General features: G+C 35.0%; 1 protein-coding gene across 1 annotated transcript; it reads right to left on the reverse strand.

Moving 5' to 3' along the window:
- Positions 1–1,252: 1,252 nt before the first annotated feature.
- slc24a2 (solute carrier family 24 member 2) lies at positions 1,253–26,671 on the reverse strand. The gene is made up of 10 exons (XM_073842982.1): positions 26,474–26,671; positions 21,193–22,238; positions 10,273–10,308; positions 10,075–10,183; positions 9,901–9,972; positions 8,096–8,172; positions 7,871–8,005; positions 7,592–7,681; positions 5,481–5,647; positions 1,253–5,388 (listed from the first exon to the last, which is right to left on the reverse strand). The coding sequence occupies exons 2-10, from the start codon at positions 22,087–22,089 to the stop codon at positions 5,139–5,141; spliced, it is 1,833 nt and encodes a 610-aa protein (XP_073699083.1). The 5' UTR covers positions 22,090–22,238; positions 26,474–26,671; the 3' UTR covers positions 1,253–5,138.
- Between the last annotated feature and the right edge of the window lie 1,205 nt (positions 26,672–27,876).

Consider the following 27,876-nt stretch of genomic DNA (forward strand, 5'->3'; position numbering starts at 1 on the left):
GAATTAGTTACAGTATGTATCTTTATTTAATATTATATAAAATTAAATAATATCTGCGGCGACATTTTCTTGAGGGGAAAAGTGCTAAACCCAGGCCACATTTTTCAGCTAAGTGTTATATTGTGCCTACCACGTTGAAATGTGAATATCTGAGGTAAAATTACAATGTAATGTACAAGTTTATGACTTCGTTCATCAATAATGATTGTTTTAATGACTTTGCAAACTTAAACTTTCTGTATAGAGTGTTTTCACAACGCGTCATCAAACGGCTAAATTTGGCGGCAACCAATGTAAACAATGCCACGGAACAAACAAAACTCGCATATTTTGCTGATTATTGCCGTGAAAATGATTTATTTTTGCCATGTTTTGGACTGTACTAATCGGTCAGACCAGGAGAAACATTTAGAGTACTATAGACTGCCAAAAGTTATAACAAATCAAGGAGTAGAGTGCAAAAAACTGTCTGAGGAACAAAAGGCGTTTGTGGTTGGCCAAACTGAACCAGGATTTCCAGGGCAAGACTCAACATTCGTGTTTGTTCTTATCATTTCTAGTCAGGTAGGTGAAATATTAGGTTAATATCTTAATTAATACTGCTCCTAAGTATCTTCACCACCTTTAGTTTGTCAAAATATTGTGCCCTTTCCTGCTAACTAAGTCCTTCTCTATATGATTTAGCAGCTTCCACACATTTTTTTCTACAGTTTAGAAAGGATAAATTAGCAAAACAACCTATTCAGTAGTACATTAACAGTGCAATCCATGCTATTGTTGACATCCGAGTATCTACTATATGGCTGGTAACTGACCAAATCGTGATGGAAGTGCAAACTTTCTATTCGTAAATTTACGTCAAGGACTGTATCATCATCTTAAAGTTCTCAAATTTAACTGATATGGTCCTCTTCTTGATATGTACCATTAAAAATATATACAATAATTACATATTTATGTTATCGTATTGGCCACACCGCTTCATGATTTTGTATTTCATAAAATTGTATTACATAAAAGTACTATTAGTAAAATATTATCCATGTTTTTCTTTTCATTATCTGCTATAGGGAAATAACGAGAAGAATAACAACATGCAGTAAACATTTTATACAGCTAAAAACAGATAGGAAGCCTGACCCACAAAACGTACAAATGGATGCATTTGTTCTTGTCGGAAAAAGGATATTGGTGACAAAAGTAAGACAAGAAATTCATTAATACAAATACTTCAAGTAACACTGCTTCAGTGTAAGTTTAGAAATAATTTTATTTTGTCCATCACTCATGTAAATACACAGAAGTTATGAATGGATAGATACATATGTATTTAACTAAGAATAACGGTCAGCTGCAAAGCTGTTGGGTGCGCCATTACTTTAGTACTTTCATGTCCAAATTTCATCCCGCCATTTGAATTGATATAAGACAGGAATGAGAGAAACAGGCAGAGATGAATGATTGTTAAAGAGTTCTACAATGTGCACTGAACTCTCTTACACATCTACTCACATTAACACCAGCTGGCAGCTTTGATAACTGTAAGAGTTCATGAACACTGCTCAATAGTCTAGACAGATGATGATGATGATGAAGACACTCTACAGCACAAGAAATGACAGCTTTTGCTGTAACTGATTGTGAAAAGAGAGTGATAACTGGTTCTCCTGTATAAGCAGAGAATGTTTTGGACTATTCATTCATTCATTCATTGGATTTCGCCAAACAAATCACACCAAATTAAACATCGGTCCCAAAAAATAAACATATAAAATATCGCATTTACAAATAACATAGTATGGTTAATTATATTCAATAGTACAACAAGCGCTTCAAATCTTTGAGTTGGATACTGATTATTTGCAGTTCTACACTTAGAAAAAAATATTGGGCCTAAATTTAAGATTTATGAATTTAGGTTGCATATAAAATTTCCATTCATTTGGATTACACAGTGTTAACAGAAACTAATAAACCTAATGTAATGCATACACTAGCAGTCAAAAGTTTTGAAAACAGTAAGATTTTTAATGTTCTGTAAAGAAGTATCTTCCGCTCACCAAGCCTGCATTTATTTCATTCAAAATACAGCAAAAACAGTCAAAAAAATGAAATATTCTACTATTTAAAATAACTGCTTTCTGTTTGAAATTCTTTAAATGTAATTTATTTCTGTGATTTCAAAGCTGATTTTTTTGCATCATTACAAGATCCTTCAGAAATCATTCTAATATGGTGATTTGCTGTTGAATAAACATTTATTGTTGTTATTATTATTATTATCAATATTTAAAACAGTGATCATTTATCTGAAATATAAAATTAAAAAGTTTGGAGTCAGTATATTTTTTTTGGGGGGGGGGGGAAGAAATTACAGAAATTAATACTTTTATTTAGCAAGGATGCTTTAAATTGATCAAAAAAGGTGATAAAGACATTTATAATTTCTATCAGATAAATGCTGTTCTTCTGAACTTTCTAATCATTAAAGAAACCTGAAAAAATTCTACTTCGCTGTTTTCAACAAAATAACAATAATTTTTTTTTTTTTTAACACCAAATTAGAATATTAGAATGATTTCTGAAGGATCATGTGACTGGAGTAATGATGATAAAAAAAAATCAGCTTTGAAATCACAGAAATAAATTATATTTTAAAATATATTCAAATAGAAAACAGTTATTTTAAATAGTACAAATATTTCAAAATTTGACTGTTTTTGCTTGGTGAGCAGAAAGAGACTTCTTTAAAAAAAATATTAAAAACCTTACTGTTCAAAAGCTTTGGACTGGTATTTTAGTATAAATAGGGATGCACCGAATCCAGGATTCGGATTCGGATTCGGCCGAATCCTGGGCTTTTTGACGGGGTTCGGTTTCGGCCGAACCTTAGATTTATTTTCCACCGAAACCGAACCCTAGACTTGCACTACGACGTCACACGGCCGTTGATTTGTGTTTAGGCTACATAGGACCCGTTCGAATGTAGTAGGCTGTAAGAATCTGAAAATGGAACTCGTAAGCAAAAAAAGTTTTGTTTGGCAGTACTTTCAACCAAAAGAAGGCGATTCAAGTCGAGCTTTATGTTCAATTTGCAATGCCAATACATAAACATATCGCCGATGTTAAAACATTTGCGTCTAAGGGGCCATTCACATGTCGCGCCTAAAAACGCGTGGAAAACGCTAAGCGCGCCGCTTTCTTCCTTGTCAACAAAGCGCTCGGGCGCTTGCGATCCGGAAGCGTCTGCCGTTTCTAAGCAACCATCAGCTGCGCTCTAGCTCCAAGCTGCGGAGCGCTTGCTGCATTCTGGAAAGTTGAGATGCTTTTATCTCGATGCGGCGCGGACGCGCCTGGGAAAAACGAGCGCGTCGCACCGCGTGCGCTTCGCGGCCGCGTCGCTTCCATTATGTGCGCGCAAAGCCGCGCGTCTACATTTAAAATAACGAATTTGAGCGCGCAAAAGACGCTACATGTGAACGGCCCCTAAAACATCCAAAAGAATAAAGGTGCGTTCACACCGGACGCGAATGAAGCGGCAAGCGCGAGTGATTTACATGTTAAGTCAATGCAAAGACGCGAATAGCCATCCTGCGGCGCGAAACGCGCGAATGAGGCGGCGCGAAACGCGCGAATAGCGCGAATGGCGCGGCGCGCATTGAGCGTTCAAGCGATTGCCGCGCCATTCGCGCGAATCGCGCGAAACGCGCGAGTTCAAAAATCTGAACTTCGGCGGAATTCCGCGCCGCGGTAACCAATCAGGAGCTTTCTCTAGTAGTGACGGAGGCAGAAATCCGAAACAACAATGGCGGACAAAATCACCGTTGCTGTCTGTGGTTCCTCGGAGCTGTACGATACATCTTTGGACTTTTGTAGAAACAGGAATAAAAGGGATCTTGCTAAGAATAAAGTGAGTGAAGAGGTCGGACAATCTGGTTAGTTTTAAAAAACGCTCTTTACTCAATTTAACCTACATATACATGCATATTGAGACTACAAGCAAGCTAAAGCTGGCAAATTGAGCTCATTCACCTATTTTACAACTACTTTCCCGCTGACGAGTGGCAGAAGCCCCTCCCTTGACGCGAATTCGCGTCTGTTGTGAAGAAAATGTCACGCGCGAATGACGCGAATTTTACCGCGCGAATGGCGCGAGTAAACTCAAATGTTCAAGCGTTCAACTACGCGCGAATAGCGCGTTTTTTCCGCGCAAGTCGCGTCCGGTGTGAACGCACCATAAGAGTTTTGCATGAAGGAATCTACAGACAGCAGCCAAAATGCAGCAACTTCAGGTACGGCAGCTGGACAGTCACAGCTAAAAACGTGTAATTAAGGATGCAAGTAGGATTCGGTATTCGGTTTCGGATTCGGCCGAATCTTAAACAGTGGATTCGGTATTCGGCCGAACCCCAAAAATCTGGATTCGGTGCATCCCTAAGTATAAATAGTAACTATAATAACCCTTATATGCATCACACTTCAGTTTAAATTTGCAATCCAAAAGGATGACATTTTTTATATGCAGTTAAAAAACAAATCTTAAATTCAGTCCTAAATATTTTTTGTTGAGAATGTCTACAAGTCTATTCAATAAATGATATGATATACTCACGATAATGAAAATGCTCAAGTAACAATCAGAAAGGACCAGCGTTCAGACAAAGCAAATATGGAGCTTTGTTTCCTCCTCCTTTTAAAGTTATTGTGCAACCCAAGGCTTATGATATCATGAGCTTTACAGCGCAGTACCAGGATCTTGATTTATTTATTATTATTGCATATTTGCACCAAAGGTCCTTTCCTGAGTCTGTAGACATTGCCCATAGATGTCTGCCGTCTCATCGGATGTGGTGTCTCCTTGCTCTCAAAGTCCATCCTCTTCATATTAAAAACGACTTAAATCTACAGTACATCAAGTCTCTGTGTACTGCTTTGGAGAGTGCATGCAGAATATTGCACTACTTTCCCATAACAATCTACTGCTTTGAAAGCCCCGCTACTCAGATTTCAGCAGATATAAAGATGCAGTGTTGCAGTGCCACAACGCAGATGCGGTCAAGCTCCCACGTTATCATTCGGGAGTCCCTTCGGAGCAATAAAGAAGGGTCTGTTCCCAGAAAAACAACACGATAAATCAATCAAATGGAGACCGGGCAGATGATGACCTTGTCCTCCAGCATTACGCTGACCACCAGGAACACAAAGTAGAGGAGGAACATGAAGAAACCCAGCAGCTTACTCATCTTCCACTTGCATACAGCGATGGAGATGATGACGAAGAGGAGCATGAGGAAGAGCAGAACAATGGCGCAGAACAAGCCGTTGCTGCTCACGGCTACTGGAGTCAGATCATTCGCAATTGAAAAGAGCAGCCATGGAAAAGGCAGACTGGGGACAGAGAACAGACACAGGGAAATGTTTTTAAAAAATAGGTTGTCAGGTACATGAGGATTATTGTGTTAATGATGAAGATCTCTCACCCCACAGTGATGTCAAATATGTTGGAGCCGACTGAGCTGGAGACGGCCATGTCGCCGAGACCCTTGCGGGCAACAATAACACTAGTGATGAGATCAGGAATGGAGGTACCAGCTGCTAGAATAGTCAAACCCATGATCTCCTCCGTGATTCCAATAGTCTCACCAACCTGTGGGAGAAATTTGCATTGAGTGTTTAAAGAGCAAAAAAATTCATCACAGTTTTCACTAAAAATCAGTTTGAAAACATTGATTTATTATGATTTTACTCTAGTAGCATTACAAGTAACTATTTTGATGGGAACTATGGTTGTCATGGTATGTCTTTGTAAGCTAAGGTAAGATCACATCTGCACTTTAGGAAAAATGTAAAGAGTGTAGTAAAAAAATCTATTACGAGACGACAAAAGATGGATGAAGACAGACAACATAAATCTTATGAACTACCAGTCAAAAGTTTTTCAACAGAAAGATTTTTAATGTTTTCTAAATAAGTCTCTTTGCTCACCAAGCCTGCATTTATTTGATCCAAAGTACAGCAAAAACTGTAAAATCTTTAAATATTGTTTTTTATTTAATATATTTTCAAATGTGATTTCAAAGCTGAATTTTTAGCACCATTGCTCCAGTCACATGATCCTTCAGAAATCATTCTAATATTTGCTGCTCAAAAAACATTATTATTATGTTGAAAACAGCTGAGTAGAATTTTTTCAAGTTTCTTTGATGAATAGAAAGTTCAGAAGAACAGCATTTATCTGAAATATTTTGTAACGTTATAAATGTCTTTATCATCATTTTTGATCAAATTAAAGCATCCTTGCTAAATGAAGGTATTCATTTCTATATATATATATATATATTTTAAATATATAAATAAATTATACTGACTCCAAGCTTTTGAATGGAATAGTGTATAATGTTACAAAAGCTTTTTATTTCAGATAAAATCTGATCTTTGGATCTTTCTGTTCATCAAGTAATCTTAAAAAGTACTCAACTGTTTTAAATATTGATGACAATAATAATAATAATAAAAATAATAATAATAAATGTTTCTTGAACAGCAAATCAGTGTATTAGAATGATATTCGAAAGATCATGTGACTCTGAAGTCTGGAGTAATTATGCTGAAAATGTACACATAAAAATGGTAACAGCTAAAATAACTGGTTTTATTCAGGTATATTCAAAATGTATTAACTATTCAAACCTATATACATAAATTTACACCAACAAAACTCATACCAACAAAATTAATTTGAAATCAGTTTACACTCACAAAACTTTAATTTTGAATCAGTTGATACCAACAAAACGTAATGGGTTTGATAGAATACTAATTGCAGGTCACCATATTAGAAAGTGTTAAGAACCCAAGAAATGTAGAATGGTACCATGATAAGAGTATATAAATGACATTGTACACTGTGTGAATAGGGTTATCATGTCAAAATACCTTACTGAAAGGGCCTTACATCTTTTTTTATCTCTCTGTGTACTTATTTATTAATGTAACTCATTAGCAGTACATCTGATCCAGTACAATCCAAAAAGTCAGATGCATTGTTTTTCAGTTATTCCCAACCTTTTGGACTTGAAGGACCCCCTATTGTCCAACATTTAAACCTCACCATGTAGATATTTTTGGTATTTCCCCTATAAGTATTACACAGTTGTCTGGTTTATGTTATTAACATAAACTGAGAGTACTGATTTATTACATTAAGTAACCACAATTGATTTTGTTTCTTTTTCTGGAAGAGAACAACTGCAATAGCTGATAGTCTCTCTGGAAAACCCTGAAACATCTGACCGAAACGGGTTTCTACAGAGGGAGCTAAAGCAAAGCTAAAGAACAGTTGCCTCTAAGGGAGAAGACAAGAATAGCTTATTGGCTTTAGGAGTTGGCTGGTTTTTAACGTGCGGCTCTGAGTTACAGATTTACAGCAGGGTTATAAGGAGAGATCAACCTTCACCTATGACTACCTCACTTTAAAGATAACACTTCTTATTCTCTCGCAGTTCATACAGCATGCCAGTAATATGACAAAAGAAACAGAAAAGGATGTGTGAAGCTGGTTGAGTGTGTGCTGTTGGTGAAGTTGGGGTACCTGATGAGCCCACCACACCATCAGGTAAGAGAAAACAGCAATCCAAGAGATAGATCCCAAAAATGTGAATGGAAAGAACTTTTTTGATGTCTGTGGAACAAGAGGATATAAAAATAAAATGAGAAAGAGACATTATGCTATTTAAATATTTAAAATACCGTATGTTTGTTTCAACAGCCTGAAAATGGGTTTTAGAAGACACTTTATGTCTTCTTTAGAGCAGCTTTACATTTTCTTATTTTGTCTTAAATGTAAAAATTACAAAACACTCAAACGCACATCTCTGCGGACATCTGGCAGTGACAGCCACAAAGGAAAGACAATGGGCAAGATCAAGAGGTATGTTAATTGTTTCCTTGGTGTATCTGGCCATGCCAAGCTCAGAGGCTGGTCTTCATCTTCCTCCTCCTCAGCCTTTGAGATTAGAACCACAAAAACATAACATCAGTCAGTTGCCTGTGATAATTTTAAAATAAGACTCTAAAGGACTCCTTATTTATTCACCTCAGCTCCAGCACTGCCATTCATGGGTGGAGTGACTTCTACCTCCACATTACTGCTGTTGGGAAGATTCTTGTCGGCTAGAAAATGAAACAACAGAAATCTGAAATTAATAACTTTGAAATGTTATTTCAGTACTATAATATGTGACCCTGGACCACAAAACCTTAAGTAGCACAGGCATATTTGAAGCAATAGCCAACAATACATGGATCAGAATGATCGATTTTTCTTTGATGCCAAAAATCATTAGGATATTAAGTAAAAATCATGTTCCTTGAAGATATTTTTAAATTTACTACCATAAATATATCAAAATTTAATTTTTGATTGGTAATATGCATTGCTAAGAATTTCAGTTGGACAACTTTAAAGGGAATTTGTCCCAATATTTAGATTTTTGTTGTACCCTCAGATTCCAGATTTTTAAATAGTTGACCATATATTGTCCTATCCACATACATCAATAGCTTTCAGATTATACATAATACAGTGGTGTGAAAAAGTGTTGGTCCCCTTCCTGATTTTTTTTTTATTTTTTTTGCATGTTTGTCACACTTTAATGTTTCAGATCATCAAACTAGTTTAAATATAAATCAAAGATTACACAAGTAAACAAAACATGCAGTTTTTAAATGAAGTTTTTTTTTATTACGAAGGGAAAACTAAATCCAAACCCACATGGCCCTGTGTTTTCCCCCTAAACCTAATAACTGGTTGGGCCACCCTTAGCAGCAACAACTGCAATCAAGCATTTGCGATAACTTGCAATGAGTCTGTTACAGCGCTGTGGAGGAATTTTGGCCCACTCATCTTGGCAGAATTGTTGTAATTCAGCCACATTGGAGGGTTTTCGAGCATGAACCACCTTTTTAAGGTCATGCCACAGCATGTCAATAGGATTCAGGTCAGGATTTTGACTAGGCCACTCCAAAGTCTTCATTTGTTTTTCTTCAGCCATTCAGAGGTGGATTTTCCAGTGTGTTTTGGATCATTGTCCTGCTGCAGAACCCAAGTTCGCTTCAGCTTGAGGTCACAAACAGATGGCCAGACATTGTCCTTCAGGATTTTTTGGTAGACAACAGAATTCATGGTTCCATTTATCACAGCAATCTTCCAGGTCCAGAAGCAGCAAAACAGCCCCAGACCACCACTCTACCACCACCAGATTTTACTGTTGATATGATGTTCTTTTTCTGAAATGCTGTTACTTTTATGCCAGATTTAATGGGACACACACCTTCCAAAAAGTTAAACTTTTTTCTCGCCAGTCCACAGAGTATTTTCTGAAAAGTCTTGGGGATCATCAAGATGTGTTCTGGCAAAACTGAGACGAGCCTTTATGTTCTTTTTGCTCAGCAGTGGTTTTTGTCTTGGAACTCTGCCATGCAGGCCATTTTTGCACAGTCTGTTTCTTATGGTGGAGTCATGAACACTGACCTTAACTGAGGCAAGAGAGGCCTGCAGTTCTTTAGATGTTGTTGTGGGGTCTTTTGTGACCTCTTGGATGAATCGTCGCTGCGCTCTTGGGGTAATTTAGAAATGGCTTTATTACCTTTTCCAGACTGATCTCAATTACTTTCTTTCTCATTTGTTCCTGAATTTCTTTCGATCTCAACATGATGTGTAGCTTTTGAGGATCTTTTGGTCTACTTCACTTGTCAGGCAGGCCTATTTAAATGGTTTCTTGATTGTAAACAGGTGTGGCAAGAACTCTACAATGATTAACCTGATTTTATTCTGAAATATGTCATGTTACAGAACTAAAATGGCTAAGGAAAGCTGTTACACAAAATATTAAAACGTACCGACACCATTTGCCTCATCTCCCTTTTTCCTTGCAATCTTGTGCAGAATCGATGCCTTCTCCTTGAACTTCCCTGGAATATGTCACATATTTTATTAGCTAGACTTAAAAAATATATGATGCAAGTCAATCTTCATGTATCTGTGGATATGGAGTGTTTGTATTTGCACATTACCTTCGCTGAGAGGATCAAGTGTGTGAATCATTAGCTGGAAGATGCTGTTTCTCATGAGGGTGTTGTGGAGGGAGGCGGAGCTTCCTCCTCTCTGGAGGCGGGGTTTAGCCTATAGCAGAAAAAAGAAGAAATGCCTTCATATATCTACATATACTGTGATGTATGTGATGCTGATAGGGTCCTGATGATGATGCTTACCGAGAGTTTATTTTCATCATCTGCTGCACTAATAACCTGATAAAACAAAGAGAGAAACAGAACTTTAAAACACAACTTTTAAGTTTAACAAGTACAGGAAATGATAAAACCATTCGTCATATACAAGCAGCATATATATTTTTGTTTTCACAGCAACAGCAAACTTGAATTCAAAGCACAAATCAGTCACTTAAATCCATGACAATGAATTTCATCTAGTGGTTAGAATATAGAAAACTAATAACTGTTTTCTATTTGAAAATAACTGTTTTCTATTTGAATATATTTTAAAAGGTAATTTATTCCTGTGAACAAAGCTACATTTAAATTATATTCATCAAAGAAAAAAATTATACTCAGCTCTTTTCAACATAATGAAAATAATACATGTTTGATGTTGTAATGATGCTAAAAATTCAACTTTGAAATCACAGGAATAAATTACATTTTAAAATATATTTAAATAGAAATCAGTTATTTTAAATAGAAAAAATATTTCAAAATTGTACTGTTTTTGCTGTACTTTGAACTAAATAAATGCAGGCTTGGTGAGAAAAAGAGACTTTAAAAATGCTTTAAAAAACATTTAAAAATTTTGACGGGTAGTGTATACATATATACACAAACTACCGTTCAAAAGTTTGGGGTTGTTAAAATTTTATTTTAAATAAATCTCTTATGCTTATCAAGGCTGCAATTATTTGATCAAAACACAGCAATGATGTGAAATATTATTACACTTTAAAATGATTGTTTTCTATATTTTTTATATATTTTAAAATGTAATTTATTTATTTCATGGCATTTCTGAATTTGTCTTTAGATTCACACGATCCTTAATTAATTATAAATAAAAAATAATAATTTTGTGCTAAAAAACAGTTCTTATTGTGATATTATATCACAGTTGTACTGCATAATATTTTTGGGAAAACCATGAGACAATTTTTCAGGATTCTTTAATGAATAAAGTTAAAACTGAAATATTTTGTAACATTATAAATGTCATTATTCTCACTTTCGAATCAATTAATGTGTCATTGAATGTGTGTGTGTGTGTGTGTGTGTGTGTGTGTGTGTGTGTGTGTGTGTGTGTGTGTGTGTGTGTGTGTGTTTGTATATACATACATACATGTTTGTATATACATATACATATACATATATATATATGTGTGTGTGTGTGTGTGTGTGTGTGTGTGTGTGTGTGTGTGTGTGTGTGTGTGTGTGTGTCTGTATACACTATGGAAAGAGATATACCACAGCATAGGCATACAGTTGTTTAATATTGAGAGAATTTTGGTCAAAATCACCTAAATGGGTACCTAAATGTGGTAAATATTATATAAAACTAATTTATGAGTCTATTTGACTCCCTAATTCCTATAAATACAGAAAATAGTACAAAAGGACCAGTTGTTAAATCTGATCCTATTTTTAATAAAGAAACCCAATTTAATGAATAGAATGGGAGTGCCAGTTTAACAAAGAGAAGAGGACATTCAAGGCCAGCTTTAAAAAGATCGGATCAGTCTATCCCTAACATGCAGGTAACCAAGAAAATGTTAAGCTGTTACACAGCACAGCTAAAAACAGCTAATACAGTTTTGCTCTTCTGCTTCTCCATGGCCCTAAATAGCACTTCTTGAGTATTAAACATGAAGACCAATTCAAACCATCAATAAAAGTTTCTAAGAAACCACAGAAATTAAAAGATGTAAATCAATCTGCCCTCAAAATCTCATTCAAATGAGTCTTCACTCACTGCATGGTATCTTTTGTATGATCGCTGTATGCAAGATGTTAAACAAAACTGTACTGCATTTAATTCCATATCCAATAAATAACCAGTAAATCATCCATATCATTCAAACTAAAACTTGAGAAAAGGTGAAACAGCTGATTTGAATCCATCATTAACATCTGATATTATATAAACAGTATATATGTAAATAAATTATATTTAAATTATTTACTTGCAAAAGACTTTTTTAGATCAAAATTAAGTCTGAAAATGTTATTAATTTTACAGTAATTATTTCCGAGGTGCATACAATTTGATTCGAATCTATCATTAATGTCTAATAATATATTAATTAATTTTTAATATATACATTTCAGAACAAAAGAACAGTACAATTTTTCAAGAGACAATAAACTGTTTATCACTCTGCTCCTAAATGGTTCAAATAAGCTCTTTTTCAATAAGCGCTTGACCAGTGAGGTGGCAGCACCAGCAGTGTCCTCATGAGAAAACCGGTTGGCTCATCAGAGACACACGAGCAGCCTTAATTAAGCCTAATCAGCCCAGTAGAGCATAGAGGGCTTAAGCACGTTTCCTTTGCGATTAGCAGGCCCTGCCATTTGCTCTTCAGTTCAAGTTCCTCTCTTCCCAGCTTTGGTCTTTCTGCAGGTGGAAGATAAGCTCTGGCCTATGGCCAGTGATGCCTGTGGAAAGAGAGCTGAGCGCTGTGTGCTCAGCGAGCTTTAAAGCAGAGGTCAGCCAACCAAAGAGCTGCTCACTGAAGCTGTCTGATATTAACAGACATCCTGCTGCTAGGCCAACAATCTTAAACAGCAGCATCCAGACAAATTGATGATAACATTATTCTAACCCACCTTCCAATTCAAGTCCAATTAAAGGAGAAGTTCACTTCCAGAACAAAAATTTACAGACAATTTGCTCACCCACTTGTCATCCAAGATGTTAATGTCTTTCTTCAGTCGTAAAGAAATTGTTTTTTGAGGAAAACATTTCAGGATTTCTCTCCATATAGTGGACTTCTCTGGTGCCCGCGAGTTTGAACTTCCCAAATTCAGTTTAAATGCAGCTTCAAAGGGCTCTAAACGATCCCAGATGAGGAGGAAAAGTCTTATCTAGTGAAATGATCAGTTATTTTCTAAAAAAAAATTGACAATTTATACACTTTTTAACCTCAAATGCTCGTCTTGTCTAGCTCTGCATGTTCACTCTGTATTCCGGTTCAAGAAAGTTAGGGTATGTCGAAATACTCCCATCTCATTTTCTCCTTCAACTTCAAAATCGTCCTACATCGCTGCAGAAGTACGACAAATTGTATTTTCTTTTAGTAAATAACTGATGGTTTCGCTAGATAAGACCCTTCTTCCTTGGATGGGATAATTTAGAGGCCTTTGAAGTTGCTTTTAAACTGCATTTTGGAAGTTCAAACTCAGGGGAACCATAGAAGTCCACTATATGGAGAGAAATCCTGAAATGCTTTCCTCAAAAAACATAATTTCTTTACGACTGAAGAAAGAAAGACATGAACATCTTGGATGACAAGAGGGTAAATTATCTGTAAATTTTTGTTCTGGAAGTGAACTTCTCCTTTAAAGTAGGATGGATTCTGATTTTATCAGGCAACAGCTGGAAATAAAACTGCTCTGAATTTGATTCCAATGATAGTTGTGGTGCAGATTCTCTATTCTCTTACTTATTAAAACTTTATAGTAACAAAAATTACAAAGATGAATAAAATGAGAAGCTGTCACTGAGAAATGGCTAGTAAGAAAGAAATGGCAAATAACATTAAAATAAATGTGAAAATTTCAAGTAAAAAGACTGAAATAGTATTTTCTAGTTATACATTCTCCAATAACTTCAAAACAATTACTGCCATTGGCGTTTTAGTGCAGATGCAACTATGCTTTCATGTTACAGAACTCATGGCAATCATGTAACATTAAGCACTAAATGATCAAAGATTTTACTCAATAAGACCTTAAAACCAGACTCTCAAAGCTAAATCATCTATCAAGATCAGTCAAATTACTAGCGTTTAAAGCAAACTGTTTTAAAAAATAGATAAAAGAACTGAGATAAACAGTGGTTTGAAATGATGCGATGCCATTTTTACTGCATTTCTTTGACAGCACTGCACAGGTATATGCAGGGAATATCCCATTCTGAGCATCCCATCACATCTTTGCCCAAACTATTTGAATCAAACACCTGATCAATCTGGAGTTGCAGGAAAACTGCAATACTGATGGGCTGATGGCTACCCACCACTTTATCTAGCGACTAGCTGAGATGCAAAAGGTAGTAGACATTGAAAAATATACAGTAAGTCCATTCCACACTTTTAAGAGCCCTCCAGAAAAAAAAATGTGTCACTAGTAAATAATCTACCACAATATAATGAAATATTAGCTATATACAGTACATGTAACACACAGAATAGCTTACTCAAGGGCACACTGGTGATTTGAACATGGAGCTGATTAAATTTTTCAGAAGAGCACTAACTGAGACCATAAACTGAAGCCGAAAGACCCAGAAAAAAATCAAGATTAGGGCTGACCTTGTTTTGGCCTTCAGTTATCTAGACTCTGCATGAAAAAAATTATTTCTTACAGATGTTTCACCAGGCACGCACACACTACCCAACAGCTTAAATTCTAACCTGTCGCCATTATGTGAAAATGTTAGAAAATAAGCAACTGACCTTGTGAAACCTTAAATTTAAACTTTATGCATGACTAAAAATTGACTGTGGGCTGTAAAATGCAGTTTTCCAGTATTGCAAAGCCAGAGCGTATTAACAAATCTTACATAAGTTTATCATCGGATTTGACGTGTATTTTACACAAGACACAGATGCGGAAAAGGAAGTCACGGGGATCAAGGGCAGTCTTACTAGAGAGCAGCTAATGAACTTTGCCGAGTAATAGTTTAGCAATTAGATGGACCAATTAGCATGCTGGATCCAAGCAATGCCACCATTACAGTATTATAGAATGGAAAGAACATGGATTTATCCACCTTATTATTCCCGTAAGAGCTGCTTGATATTGCAAACTAGTGTGTCTTACCATATTATTTTAATAATGAACACACTGGTTTGTAGTGCAAACAGTTTTACTGTTTACTGCACGTTGTTGTTATTCTCGTTATTTCCCTACATTGGCTAATAAACCAGAATCTCGCACATTTACAGTAAATGGCTTACTTTCATGTTGAAAAATGAGGTGGATAGGAACTTCCACATATTCCACAGTGATGCATACGTCTCAATTTTCAGCTTAGATATTCATACTTTTCTTTCATTTTCAATTTAGTCCTTTCACTTAACATTCACAAGTTAGCATACTAAACATACTAAACTTCCAGTAGCAGCAACCTCAATCAGTCTACTGTATATCAATCAGTATAACATTAGATAAATTGACTGCCTGTTACATCACAAATGCATCACGGCATATAAGAAGGAACAAAGTTCCTGTTAGTCTCCTGGCCCGATGCCGTAACTAATGAAGGTAATTCAGTTTGATGTAACAGAGACTGAGATGCTGAATCATCTTTGTTTTAAATCCAATTGAACATCAAGCTCAGTTTTGCAACAACTGTATTTGCACACCATCCGTGCAAAACAGACAGACAGACAGTTTAAAAAAAGTCCTAAATCCTGTGGACTTCATTCCAGGTTTAATCATATGGGTCATCTGGGAACTTGAATTGCCTCTAGCAAGGGTCCTGTAGTTAACCAGAGAAGGCAGGCGAGCACACTAAAGAGGCTTACGGTGACAGGTAACCAATTTTAGAGACAGAGGCATTTAAGGATTCGCAAATTAACTCACACAACACATGATGCCAGGTTCCCACACTGTCCCCTCTTTACTAAATATCCTTTGAATTACACCAGAAAAGATTTACACATGTGAACCTGGACCACAAAACCAGTCATAAGGGTCAATTTTTTGAAAGTGAGATTCATACATCATCTGAAAACTAAATAAATAAGCTTTCCATTGATGTTTGTTAGGGTAGTACAAACTAGGATAGGAAAATCGCCTTTAAAGTTGTCCAAATGAAGTTCTTAGCAATGCGTATTACTCATCAAAAATTAAAATTTGGAAAATGTATAAAATATCTTCATGTAACATGATAATTTTGACCCATACAATGTATACAAATATACCCGTGCTACTTAAGACTGGTTTTGTGGTCCAGGGTCACATATAATCTAACTATAGAGTCTACTAGGGCACTACTATACAGTACTGCAAAATAATTTTCATAACTCAATGACCTTTTTTTACATAATCACTCAGATATACATCACACTACAAAAGAAAAGATCTGTTGCTACTTCTTTTATATCACAACTTTAAGTACACTTTGCTATGTAACTTGTCTTCCAAGTGCTTTCAGCAATCAGGCTGGATTTTCTTCAGAAAATGTAAAAACCTACAGTAGTTTATAATATTCAATATTAATACTTTTACACCTAAAAAAGTAAATATAACAAATTTGTAAAATGATGTACTTTCTTATGAGATAAAAACCCACCATAGAGAAGCTTTATTTTAAGGACCAATTCTCACTATTAACTAGTATGCGTATTACTAGTGTATTATCTGTTTATTAGCACTTATAAAGCATGCCTTATTCTGAAAGCCATATTTTAGATCCCTCAGTCCTACCCCATACCTAAACTAACTGTAACAACTACTTTATTAATGAAATTCGAAGTTTACTGAGGCAAAAGTCATACTTAATAGTTAACAATGACAACTGGACCTTAAAATCAAGTATGACCAGAATTATGTGCTATTAAATAAGTATTAACTTTTGTGTTTGTTGCATTATATTAAAGAAAGAATAATCACTGAAATGTCACTTTTCTATGAAAGTCATTTCTGTTTTAAAATATCCATAGTGTGCAGCACAGTAAATTGTCTATTGATAGTAAAAAGGGGTGTTGTAATGTTCAATATTCCCTTCCCTTCTTCTTCAGAAGTCAGGTCACTCCCCTAAGCACTAAGAGTCTTTTTACTTTGGTTGGCGTCACCCCTTCTAAGCAGTTGATTTGGGATTACAAAGGATTTCAGGTGAGGAGTCATAAACCAGAAGCATGAACTGCAGTTATCCACCACGTTTCTGAGCTCTACATTAAACACTAACTGACACGAAGGTCTTCCTGCGAAAAAATAAATCTGACAACGTGATTCAAAAACCTGAAGAGTCTCCCACAATACTCCATATCTGAGCAGAGTTTAAAAAAGAACAGGACACCTGTCTATACTTAGAGGTACTAAAAGGATCACATCTTATTGGATTAACCCGAGCTTCGGCTAAAGGAGCAAAGAGCACATGTACCAACCGCCCTACTCCAACCCCATCTCTACCACTATTTATTTTAATTTTAGAAGTCTTAAAGATCCCAAACGCTTTGAACAAAAGCCATTTTTATTTGAATCCAGAAGGGTTAAAATCCAATGAATTCTGAATGAATGGGACATTTATGAAACACATTTCTGGAATCATATTTACAGTGTACTGAGGTGACAATCCTACTTTCAAAAAGCAATCTACCAGCAGAGAGCAAGCTAAGACTAATGAATGTGGGTTTATATAGATAACATGCTACTAATGGTTCTCAAAAGTAATGTATATGCCCCTGGTGCATCACTAAGAAGCCTATCAAAACAGAACGGTCAGCTGATTCACCTGTGTTCCATATGTGGGACAAACTGCATCTGCAAACAACAAATCCGACTCCAGCTGTTTGAACGAAACACAGCAGGTTGGAAAGGTTTTACTGGCTTCATATGGGCCTCTTAAACTATCAATAATACAGTATTACCGCTAAACTGATATCCAAATTTAAGTTAATTCAACAGTGCACGGTATAAAGTCATATCACCTCCATGATTTAGATACTTTAGACCAGTTAGGTCATGCTTAAAAAAGAATTTCACTGCATTAGTGGCTTCTGCAAATAAATTAGTATATTTTTATTTTCTTGTTGGACTTTTATTAATGTCTGACAACCAAAAAGTGTCTAAATACTTTTTTTTTTTTTGAATGGAATATATTGTTGTAGAATTTAAAACCACACAAACACCTTTTTTATGAAAGTTTTAATAAATCATATGCTACTTTGTTTAATATTTTGTCAATTATCTAATGCAATGACATTCAAAACTGAGAATAAAAAAGAACCAATAGCTACTGGAAAAATGTATGTCAGCTGCATGTATTGTACATTTATGTTTCTTGTGCTTGTTGGATTAAAAATGTTTTGTTTGATAAAAACAATTACTTTTAAAATGTCCACCCTGTCCTACACACAAACACACACAACCACTCAAACATTAAACAGTTAAATAAACATTCAGTTTCCTAATCAGTATTTTTCTATTGTTTCCCAAAAAATATGTAAACATCTCTAAAACAAGACTGCTATTAATATATCTTGAATCTTATTTTATTGTTCTTACCCTACTGACCAATGTATGTTTCAAACATAAATGTAACAAAAAAAACATTTAAATAATTTATAAATATTATTTGGCTTTCAAATTAAATTTATTTTGTTCGAAAGAAATATTTGGCAACACTTTATAAGTTGTTAACATTACTTAATGTATTAACTAACATGAATGATCAAATTTATTACACTATTTATTCATCTTTGTTAATGTTAGTTAATAAAAATACAGCTATTCATAGTTTGTTCATGTTAGTTGACAGTGCATTAACTAATGTTAACAAACACAACTTGTGATTTTAATAATGCATTAGTAAACGCTGAAATTATCATTAAATATTTAATTAATAAATGCTGTAGACACTCTTCCAAAAGGGTGTTTTTGCAGTGATGCCATAAAAGAATCATTTTTGGTTCCCCAAATTTCAGCGAACAGTTCTTAAAAGAACCATTTTGAAGAACATTTAAAAAAATCTAAAGAACCTTTTTCAACTATAAAGAACATTTTATGCATTTGAAAGGTTCCATGGAACCATCAATGCCAATTAACCTTTATTTTTAAGAGTGAAGTATTGTTAATTCTTATTTCATGTTAACTAATGTTTAATAATGAACCTTATTGTATAGTGTTATCAAATATTTTTCCTGAGAAACAAGACAAAATACTGGTTAAGACTCACAAATAGACAATTTAAACACAAAATTCTGTGAAGTGGTATTAACAAAGCTAATTGTGCCAGGAAAAGACAAAAATAGTTTTATACGCCTCTTGAGATGTCTGGCTGATAAAACACAGGTTTTAGCAAAAGGGAAAGTAAAAGACTTTAACAACTTTTATAAGTCCATCTCGCCTCATCTCCTCTCTCTTTCTGCTGTCTATAAAGCAGGGGTTCTGGTCTTACTCAGCTGATTGTGTAGTCTGAGCAGTTTTGTCTGCTCTGTCCAGGTGACACCTGATATAATGCCTAATCCGGCTCAGAGAGGTGATAAAACTGTCTGGGTTCTTTTCATTGGGAACACTGACTCTCAGCCAACAGTCAGGTTCTGCTCCCACCGCTGCTGCAATCAGCTCTCTTGTTCTGTTATAAGTTCTCAAGATCCCTAGAAATGTTCAAAATTCACTATAAAACCAGTGAGCATTGGCTGTTCATTAAATTCACATTGAAGTCTTCAGGGCATGAGCATAAATGTAAATGTGCTTTATTTTCAGTCCCCTCAAACTTTTTGTGCATTCCTGCTTATATTTAGAATTAAAGTTGTTAAAACTTAATTTATTATTATTTTTTTAATGCCATTATAAATGCACATAATGTTTTGCGGAGTAATGGGTTTCCCTGAGAAACTTTTCATTCTCTTGAAAAGCTTTGAAAAGCACCTCCCACCTCATATTATTTCTATCAAAACAAACAAACAAACAAACAAAAACAATTGCAAAGAACACAAAAATATTTTGGTAACACTTTACATTAAAGTGTCATTTGTTAACTTTAGTTGATGTATTAACTAACTTGAATAAACTGCTGAAATTGAACATTAACTAAGTTTAATAAATGCTGTAGAAGTATTGTTCATTCTTAGTTTAACTAATGTAGTTAACTAACGTTAACTAACAAACCTATTGTAAAGTGTTACCAATATTTTATTGGGTGAATGCAAATGCCCCTCACTGTCCAACACAATATTTTAAGTGTGAATTATTAGTAAATAATCTAAAATAATATTAACAGATGTATAAATAAACTACATCTATTTATATTAACTACACTGTAAAAAGTTTTGACCAGATTCAACTTAAAAACCTAAGTTCAGCGGGTGCCTTAAAAGTTTAAGTTATATCAGCTTAAAACTACAAGCCATTTTAACTTATTACACTAAAAATGAGTTGATTTAACTTGTGAGCTGAAATGACTTAAGTTGATTTAACTTAAAATTTTAAGGAAGCTGCTAAACTTAAGTTTTTAAGTTGAAACTGGTGAAAACTTTTTACAGTGTTTAAAAGTATTATTAACAGAGACTGGGAGTGTCATGTTGTGTCGATTTTTAGCATTTTAAATATTACAAATAATTGACAATAACTATAAATTACTATTATTTAGTAGTACAATTATAATATATTAATAATAATATTGATTATATTATTTTAATTTTATGTGACCCTGGAACACCAAACTAGCCTTAAGTTGCATGGGTATATTTGTAGCAATAGCCAAAAATGCACTGTATGGGTCAAAATTATCGATTTTTCTTTTATGCCAAAAATCATTTGAATATTAAGTAAAGGTCACGTTCCATGAAGATATTTTGTAAATTTGCTACCGTAAATATATCAAAACTTAATTTTTGATTAGTAGTATGCATTGCTAAGAACTTAATTTGGACAACTTTAATGGTGATTTTCTCAAAGATTTTTTTTGGCACCCTCAAGTTACATATATATCAAAATTTCAAATAGTTGTATCTCAGCCAAATATTGTCTTACATTGTATTGTCAAATATTGTTTTGTGGTCCTGGGTCATATATTATAAAAGTCATCCTATGTCACCTTTGAAAATTTGCTGAGGGCCCCCTAGTGGGTTGAGATCCACCATGATATACTGATTCCTAACAGAACTGGAAGGAGACATGAAGGACAAAGCCACCTTTGACCTGGGAAGCAGATAATTCACCTCAAATAATTCAACTCACCTTAGGAGGAGCTTCAATGTCGTCCACTTGATTCCTGAGAAATTTAGTCTTGATCAGAGTCTCTACAGTGACGTTGTACTTCATAAAAGTGACATAGCTAGCGTAACAGAATAGCAGTCCGAGGCTCTCGACATAGGTAATGTGGTTATCCAGGAAGAAGACGATAAGCATAATTAGTCCAATGATATAAAAGGAGACATCTCTAAACAGAGGCCACCAGGTGAGGTTGAGAATCTCACGTGAAAACAGAGCGCACATCCCAATCACAAACAAGATGTTGAAGACAGCAGAACCCACAATGGTCCCGATGCCCACATTGCTGTGTGAGATGAACACACCGATCACAGAGGTGAAGAGCTCGGGAGCAGAGCCTCCAGCGGCCATGAAGGTGGCGCCCGCAACATCATCCGAGATCTCCAGTTTTTCTGTGATTACGGTGAGAGCGGGGACGAAAAACTCGTCACAGACGATAGCGAGGGCAATGAACATGTACAACATGCCGAACATATGCAGCACGACTGCACCTTGCCTCCTCTCCTCCAGTGTGAAGAGATCCTCGGGGTATTCTCCCTTGCTGTGCTCACCGGACGAGGCCATAGTGATGGGCGTATCTGCTGAAATGTTGCGCCCTTCGTCGGAAGATAGGACAGTTCTTTGTGGCACTGGCTCTGCAAGTCCCTCATGGTTGGTGAGAGAGGTGAGTGGCGTCCATCTTGGGAATGGGCCCAAAGTGAATGTAAAGGCACTCCAAGACAGGAACAGCGTGAGGGCGGAGATGCTCAGGATGAAACCAAAAATCCGTGAAGGACGTAGTTTCCTCCTGACATGCTGCACTCTGTGACGCTTCACAGGGGTGCGATTTGACCCCAGTTTGATGCTGGGGAACGTGGAATCCATGCTTGATGGCAGCTCAGGGGTCCGTGGTCTGAAATCTATGGAGTGCCGGACATGGTTACACGGCCTCTCTATTTAAACCTGACAGGAACAATGTACTCCCCGATTCCACGCAGGGTCCAGAGTCTCTAATGGCTTCCTCATAATAGTCTCTGAAACACAACGTATCACAAGGGTGACAATAGTTTAGATTTCTCTGGATCAGAATGCATTTGCTTTTAAAATTCAGATTTACCTTAGAATTTTGGATCAAAAACATTCAGTTAAGTAGGATTAACATAACAGATATTATCCTCAGCCAATCAGACAGCTGGCTGTCAGTCACTTTTCTGCAACCAATTAACTTCCAGAGTGCGTCTTTGCAGTGGTGAAGGAGGACAGTGTTTCTCAAACTGATCCCACAGCTGTTCCATATGGCTGTTGATTGTTGATTTAAAGAACAACACTGCTGACTTCTGCTTAATGTTAGCAGAATACACTACCAGTCAAAAGTTTTTGAACAGTAAGATTTTGAATGTTTTTTAAAGACGTCTCTTCTGTTCACTAAGCTTGCATTTATTTGATCCAAATTACAGAAAAAGCAGTAAAATTGTGAAATATTTTTACTACTTAAAATAACTGCTTTATGTTTGAATATATTTTAAAATGTAATTTATTTCTGTGATCAAAGCTACATTTTCAGCATCAATACTTCAGTCTTCAGTGTCACATGATCTTTCAGAAAACATTCTAATATGCTGATTTGCTGTTCAAGAAGAAATTTATTATTATTATAAATATTTAAAACAGTTGAGTACATTTTTTTTTCAGGATTCTTTGATGAACAGAAAAATCTAAAGATCAGCAATTATCTGAAATAAAAAGCTTTTGTAACATTATACACTATACTATTAAAAAGCTTGGAGTCAGTATAGTTGAAGTTAGAGTTTTGGGAAATAAATTATAGAAATTAATACTTTTATTTAGCAAGGATGCTTTAAATTGATCAAAAGTGATGACAAAGACATTTATAATGTTACAAAAGACTTCTATTTCAGATAAATGCTGTTCTTCTGAGCTTTCTAGTCATCAAAGAAACCTGAAACAATTCTATTCAGCTGTTTTCTGAGGGATTTCTGAAGGATTATGTGACTGGAGTAATGATGCTAAAACTTCAGCTAAATTAATAATGGAATAAATTACATTTTAAAATAGACAACAGTTATTTTCCAGTAGTAAAAATATTTTAAGGTTTTTTAACTTTGGATTAAATAAATGCAGGCTTGGTGAGCAGAAGAGACTTCTTTAGAAAACATGAAAAATCTTTCTGTTTAAAAACGTTTAACTAGTACTTTTATAATTTATTCATTTATTATATCAAGTTATTCCAAATCTTTCTCATTTTAAACACAAAAACAAACTAAAATGTATTTTAAAGAATGTTTTGGTAAGCCATTTTTATTTATTTTTTTTACAAATAACAATAATAATTTGTTGTTATTTATTTATTTATTATTATTGTCTATGATTAAAGCAAACTGAAAAACATATTCCTATACAGTCATTGTGCGGAAAACATTTTATCTACAGAATTTAACTTCATTTAAGCAAACACTCTAAGCAATTTACCTACAGGTTCCTTAATTGGTGACGGAAAGGTTAAGGGCAATGACAGATGCTGTGGTTTTGGTTTGGTACACATCACAATCAAAAGCTCTCTTTTCCAATATAAAAGTGCCATAGAACCACTGAGGTCTCATTGGTGTCACCTAGACAAGCGTCCTCTCTCATTTCCTTATCCACTGTAACTTCTAATAATTTATGGCTTGTGCAGATTTGGTGATAGACCATCTTTACCTTCCCATAGTTTTATAGTCCAAAATGAATCTGGGACTGTAAGAAGTGTGGAAAGACATGCAGATGACTTCCATAGTATGAAAAAAAAATGTCATTGGCTATCGTCAGCTGTTTGGTTACCAACATTTTTAGAATATCTTCTTTTGTGTTCAACAGAAGAAAGAAACAGATTTGGAACAAGTGCAGGGTGAGTAAATGATGACAGAATTTTCATTTTTGGGTGAACTATCCTATTAAAGGGACTTAAGTTGGTGTAAATACAATTGTCTTAAATAAAACAAATTCAGTCATATTAGTCTTGAATAAAACTAATTTAGATGAGACCACGTTATCGCCAGTGTTGGGAAGGTTACTTTGGAAATGTAATAGGTTACAGATTACAAGTCACTTGATTTAAAATGTAATAAGTAGTGTAACTTTTCAATTACTTTATAAAAGTAATGTAACTTATTACTTTTAATTACTTTTTGATTTGATTACTAAATTTGGAATATTTTCAACTGTTATTCATTTTGAAACATTTAAACCAGGCAGAGTAAATCTTACAGTAGCACTCAACTTTGATTATTGTCAGACTTTCGAAATCCTTCATCACTTGAATTAAGTAAGGGATAATATACATCTTTATTTTGTGGTAACAACTGGCTACATTATCAACAACATTATCCCACTTATTACACAACTGCTTCATAGATTATTTAGATGTTTAGGTCAAAATTATTAGACACGAAACACTGATCTGAGTTGAAATATTTGAACGCAAAGCTTCCATGAAGAAATCAGTTGTTGGCAAACGGCAAGTTCAAAATAGACATTTTAGGTATAGAGTGCAGTCTTACCAGTTTTCTTACACAACATTTCACCACATAAATAATTAAGGAAGTAGTACTAGTTTGTTATTTATCTTATAATCCATTATAGTGTACAAAAAGTGTATGAATCAATGCAATTTATGAAAGAAGTCAATTAAATCTGTAAGTGGGGGTGAGTGTGTGTGAAAAAAATCAGATGTAATCCCCTTTGTAATCGCTGGCATTTTTCAGAAGTAACTGTAATTTAATTACACATGTTTTCTCAGTAACTGTAACTAATTACAATTACATTTATTTTGTAATTAAATTACGTAATTCCGTTACATGTAACTAGTTACTTCCCAACACTGGTTATCACAAAGCTATCCAACAGGATAAATGTTTACACTATCACTTTAAATCAAGTTAACATACTTTTTTAAGGCCTAAAGGCTACCATGTGAGTCTAAAAATAAAATCTCATCACATGATTGCCAATCCACAGCAGTCTAAATATGACAGTGAGTTACAGTTAACATTGCCAATTATTGGGCTCTGTACCGTACAATAACCCCGTAACTAAATATAACCGCTTCCAAAAATTGACCAATCACACTGAGCAACTCTAAAGAGAGCCACTTTTGTTCTGATCTGGCGTGTATAGGTTATAGGAGGACATGTGCTCATGTGTCTAAACCAATTAATAACCACTGTAATCTGGCAGACAGCTCCTGATGAACTCACACAATGCAGACATATTAGTAATAATACAGAATTAATTAATAATAGTTAGTAATAATTCATTCACACATGACATGCGATATTAAACCAATAATCTGAGCGTTGCATTGCTTATTTCTCATATAAAACATTAGAATGACAATAATAAATCATAAATAATAAATAATCAATAAATAGCTACATTTATTATTATTATTATTATTATTTTAAATAATCAAATTAAGCAATTCTACCACCAAATAATATAGTTCTGTAGAAAGACTGAGCAATTGTAGGCAAAGTGTGCGTACTGTAAATTGTCTATTATACAGCTTCAACATGGCTCAATTAATCAGAATTTACAGTCAAACTATAACTAATATTTTAAATTAAAATATTTTAACTTTGCCTCCAAGTCATTCATAGTATTTGTATTTATATTTACTTATATTCATATAATTAATTGCATGTACCTTAAATACATATATATTTTTATTTATCATATATATTGAAACACAAACTGCTTTATATATATATATTTATATTTATAAAACTCTTGACTGTTTTCTCTGACGAGTCAATCTGTCAAGTTAAGGATTTAATCGGATCTATAGGCCACTGTTATCCTGATTTACACAGCCTTTACTTTTTCCCCCGATTTACAGTACATCTCAGCACATACTGTATCACACACACTAAATGTATTTATTATCAGTAATCATATCTGCATGATGCATAACATTAGAGATTAGTAACCAACTGTATGCACGCGTACCGTAAATGAACAGCATTTGCATCGATCACCTTGATTTTAAGATACATTTATAGAAGTTGAATGGGATGACCAATCATCTCATCCCATTTCATATTGTAAAAAAACACCTTACAGTATTTCTTTCTTTGTATTTTTACATTCTCCCTTAAGTTGGGTTTATAGAACCTTCACACTTACATGAAAAATTCTTCATCAAAAAACAAGAAAAATAAAAACAGGAAAACGCACACATGCCAGAATACCACTACTGAATATATAAATTTACCTTCGCATCTGGTAGTTTACCGTGGATGGTGAATCCTCCAGATGAATCCCACAGACTTATAGACACCGAGCACTTGCTGTTTCACTGTCATGGATCAAGAATGCTGCTACTGCTGCCACAGGTTAAAGGGGAGGTCTGATCTTTCCTCCCTCCCTTGTCTAACTCTGTCCTTCCTTGCCCCATCCCTTACCCATTTGTTCTGTCCTTGACAAGTTGGGTACAGTACATAACCTGCAATGGTGTAAAGAACACGTAAAATGTCAATGCATTTTTTTTTTTTTTAGAAATCATGATCAAGATTTTATGTAAAAATTTATATGAATGCAGACAGGATCCTGTAACTGGTCTCACAAGTTTTAAACAATTTTCTTTTCGTCTCCACTAGTTATGAATATAAATGCATGCATTAATGCATTCATTAAAATGATATTTTTTGCAAAATCATATTTGATGTCTTTAAATAAATGTGATTAATTATTATTCAATTTAATACATGCTAGCTTATATAATCTGAATTATTACATTTGCATGAGAATGTTGCGTGGATTTTAAAAAACTCAGTTATACCCATTTATTTTGTAATCTCATCACATCAGGTTTGTAAGGGATTTTTTACCCCCAGTTAACTCAATCACTATTCTTTCTCAATGCCTTCCAATGGTCTAAAATAGTCATCTTTAGCTATGATCTCACTCTTGAGTGGTCATCTGTGTAGCAGGGTTAAGATTACCTTTAGCCACTCTCTAAGCCATGGCGAATATTATGTAATCTCCACACCGCTCCCCTCCCACTCCATCCCTCCCTTTCAGATAAACTCTGTCTTGCTCAAGGGCCTGTTCCCAGAGAGCGATGCATGTCAGCGAGGCCCACACACACGGATGAGATACACCAATACCATTGGGTCCTGAGGCAACTGTAACCCATCCCACTCTTGCAGGACCTAAAGCTGCCATCCAGCCCCATAGACTCAAGCCATAGATTAATGCATCTTTGTGAAGAGAAGATTAGGCCTGTAAGGCCACAGCTTTTGCTGGGCTTTAAATAGCGTATGAGCGCAGCATGCTGGATGCAGCTGAACCTGACCCTGCCCTGCATAGAGGACATTTCAGCTTAACTATTGACTAATTCCACCTCCAATCAACCACACAATCTTCCAGGAAATGGGCCAGGAGTCTGGTCCTAGCACTTCTGTGGAAAATCATGGAGAGTGTGCAAACACATCTGACCTGAGGCTAACGGTGTTCTTCTGGGTAAAAGATCCTCCTCCTGCGGTTCTTGATGCCCTGGAAAACCATACTGCGCTATAAATACATTACAGTTACAAAAGCCAGGGCATTGTATGACTGGGATGGCATGGTAAACATATGTAAACATACAACATTAATATGTTTTTTTCATTTATA

Source organism: Garra rufa, chromosome 6 (assembly GCF_049309525.1).
Source record: "Garra rufa chromosome 6, GarRuf1.0, whole genome shotgun sequence".
Classification (NCBI taxonomy): Eukaryota; Metazoa; Chordata; class Actinopteri; order Cypriniformes; family Cyprinidae; genus Garra; species Garra rufa.

What these genes read in the sequence shown, in the direction of transcription:
- slc24a2 (XM_073842982.1), bottom strand. Translation starts at nt 22,089, where the DNA reads ATGGATTCCACGTTCCCCAGCATCAAACTGGGGTCAAATCGCACCCCT. An exon ending in ACATTGAAGCTCCTCCTAAG is followed by an intron (nt 10,309 to 21,192) that starts GTGAGTTGAATT and finishes TTGTTTTATCAG; the next exon opens with GTTATTAGTGCAGCAGATGA. An exon ending in ATGATGAAAATAAACTCTCG is followed by an intron (nt 10,184 to 10,272) that starts GTAAGCATCATC and finishes TTTCTGCTATAG; the next exon opens with GCTAAACCCCGCCTCCAGAG.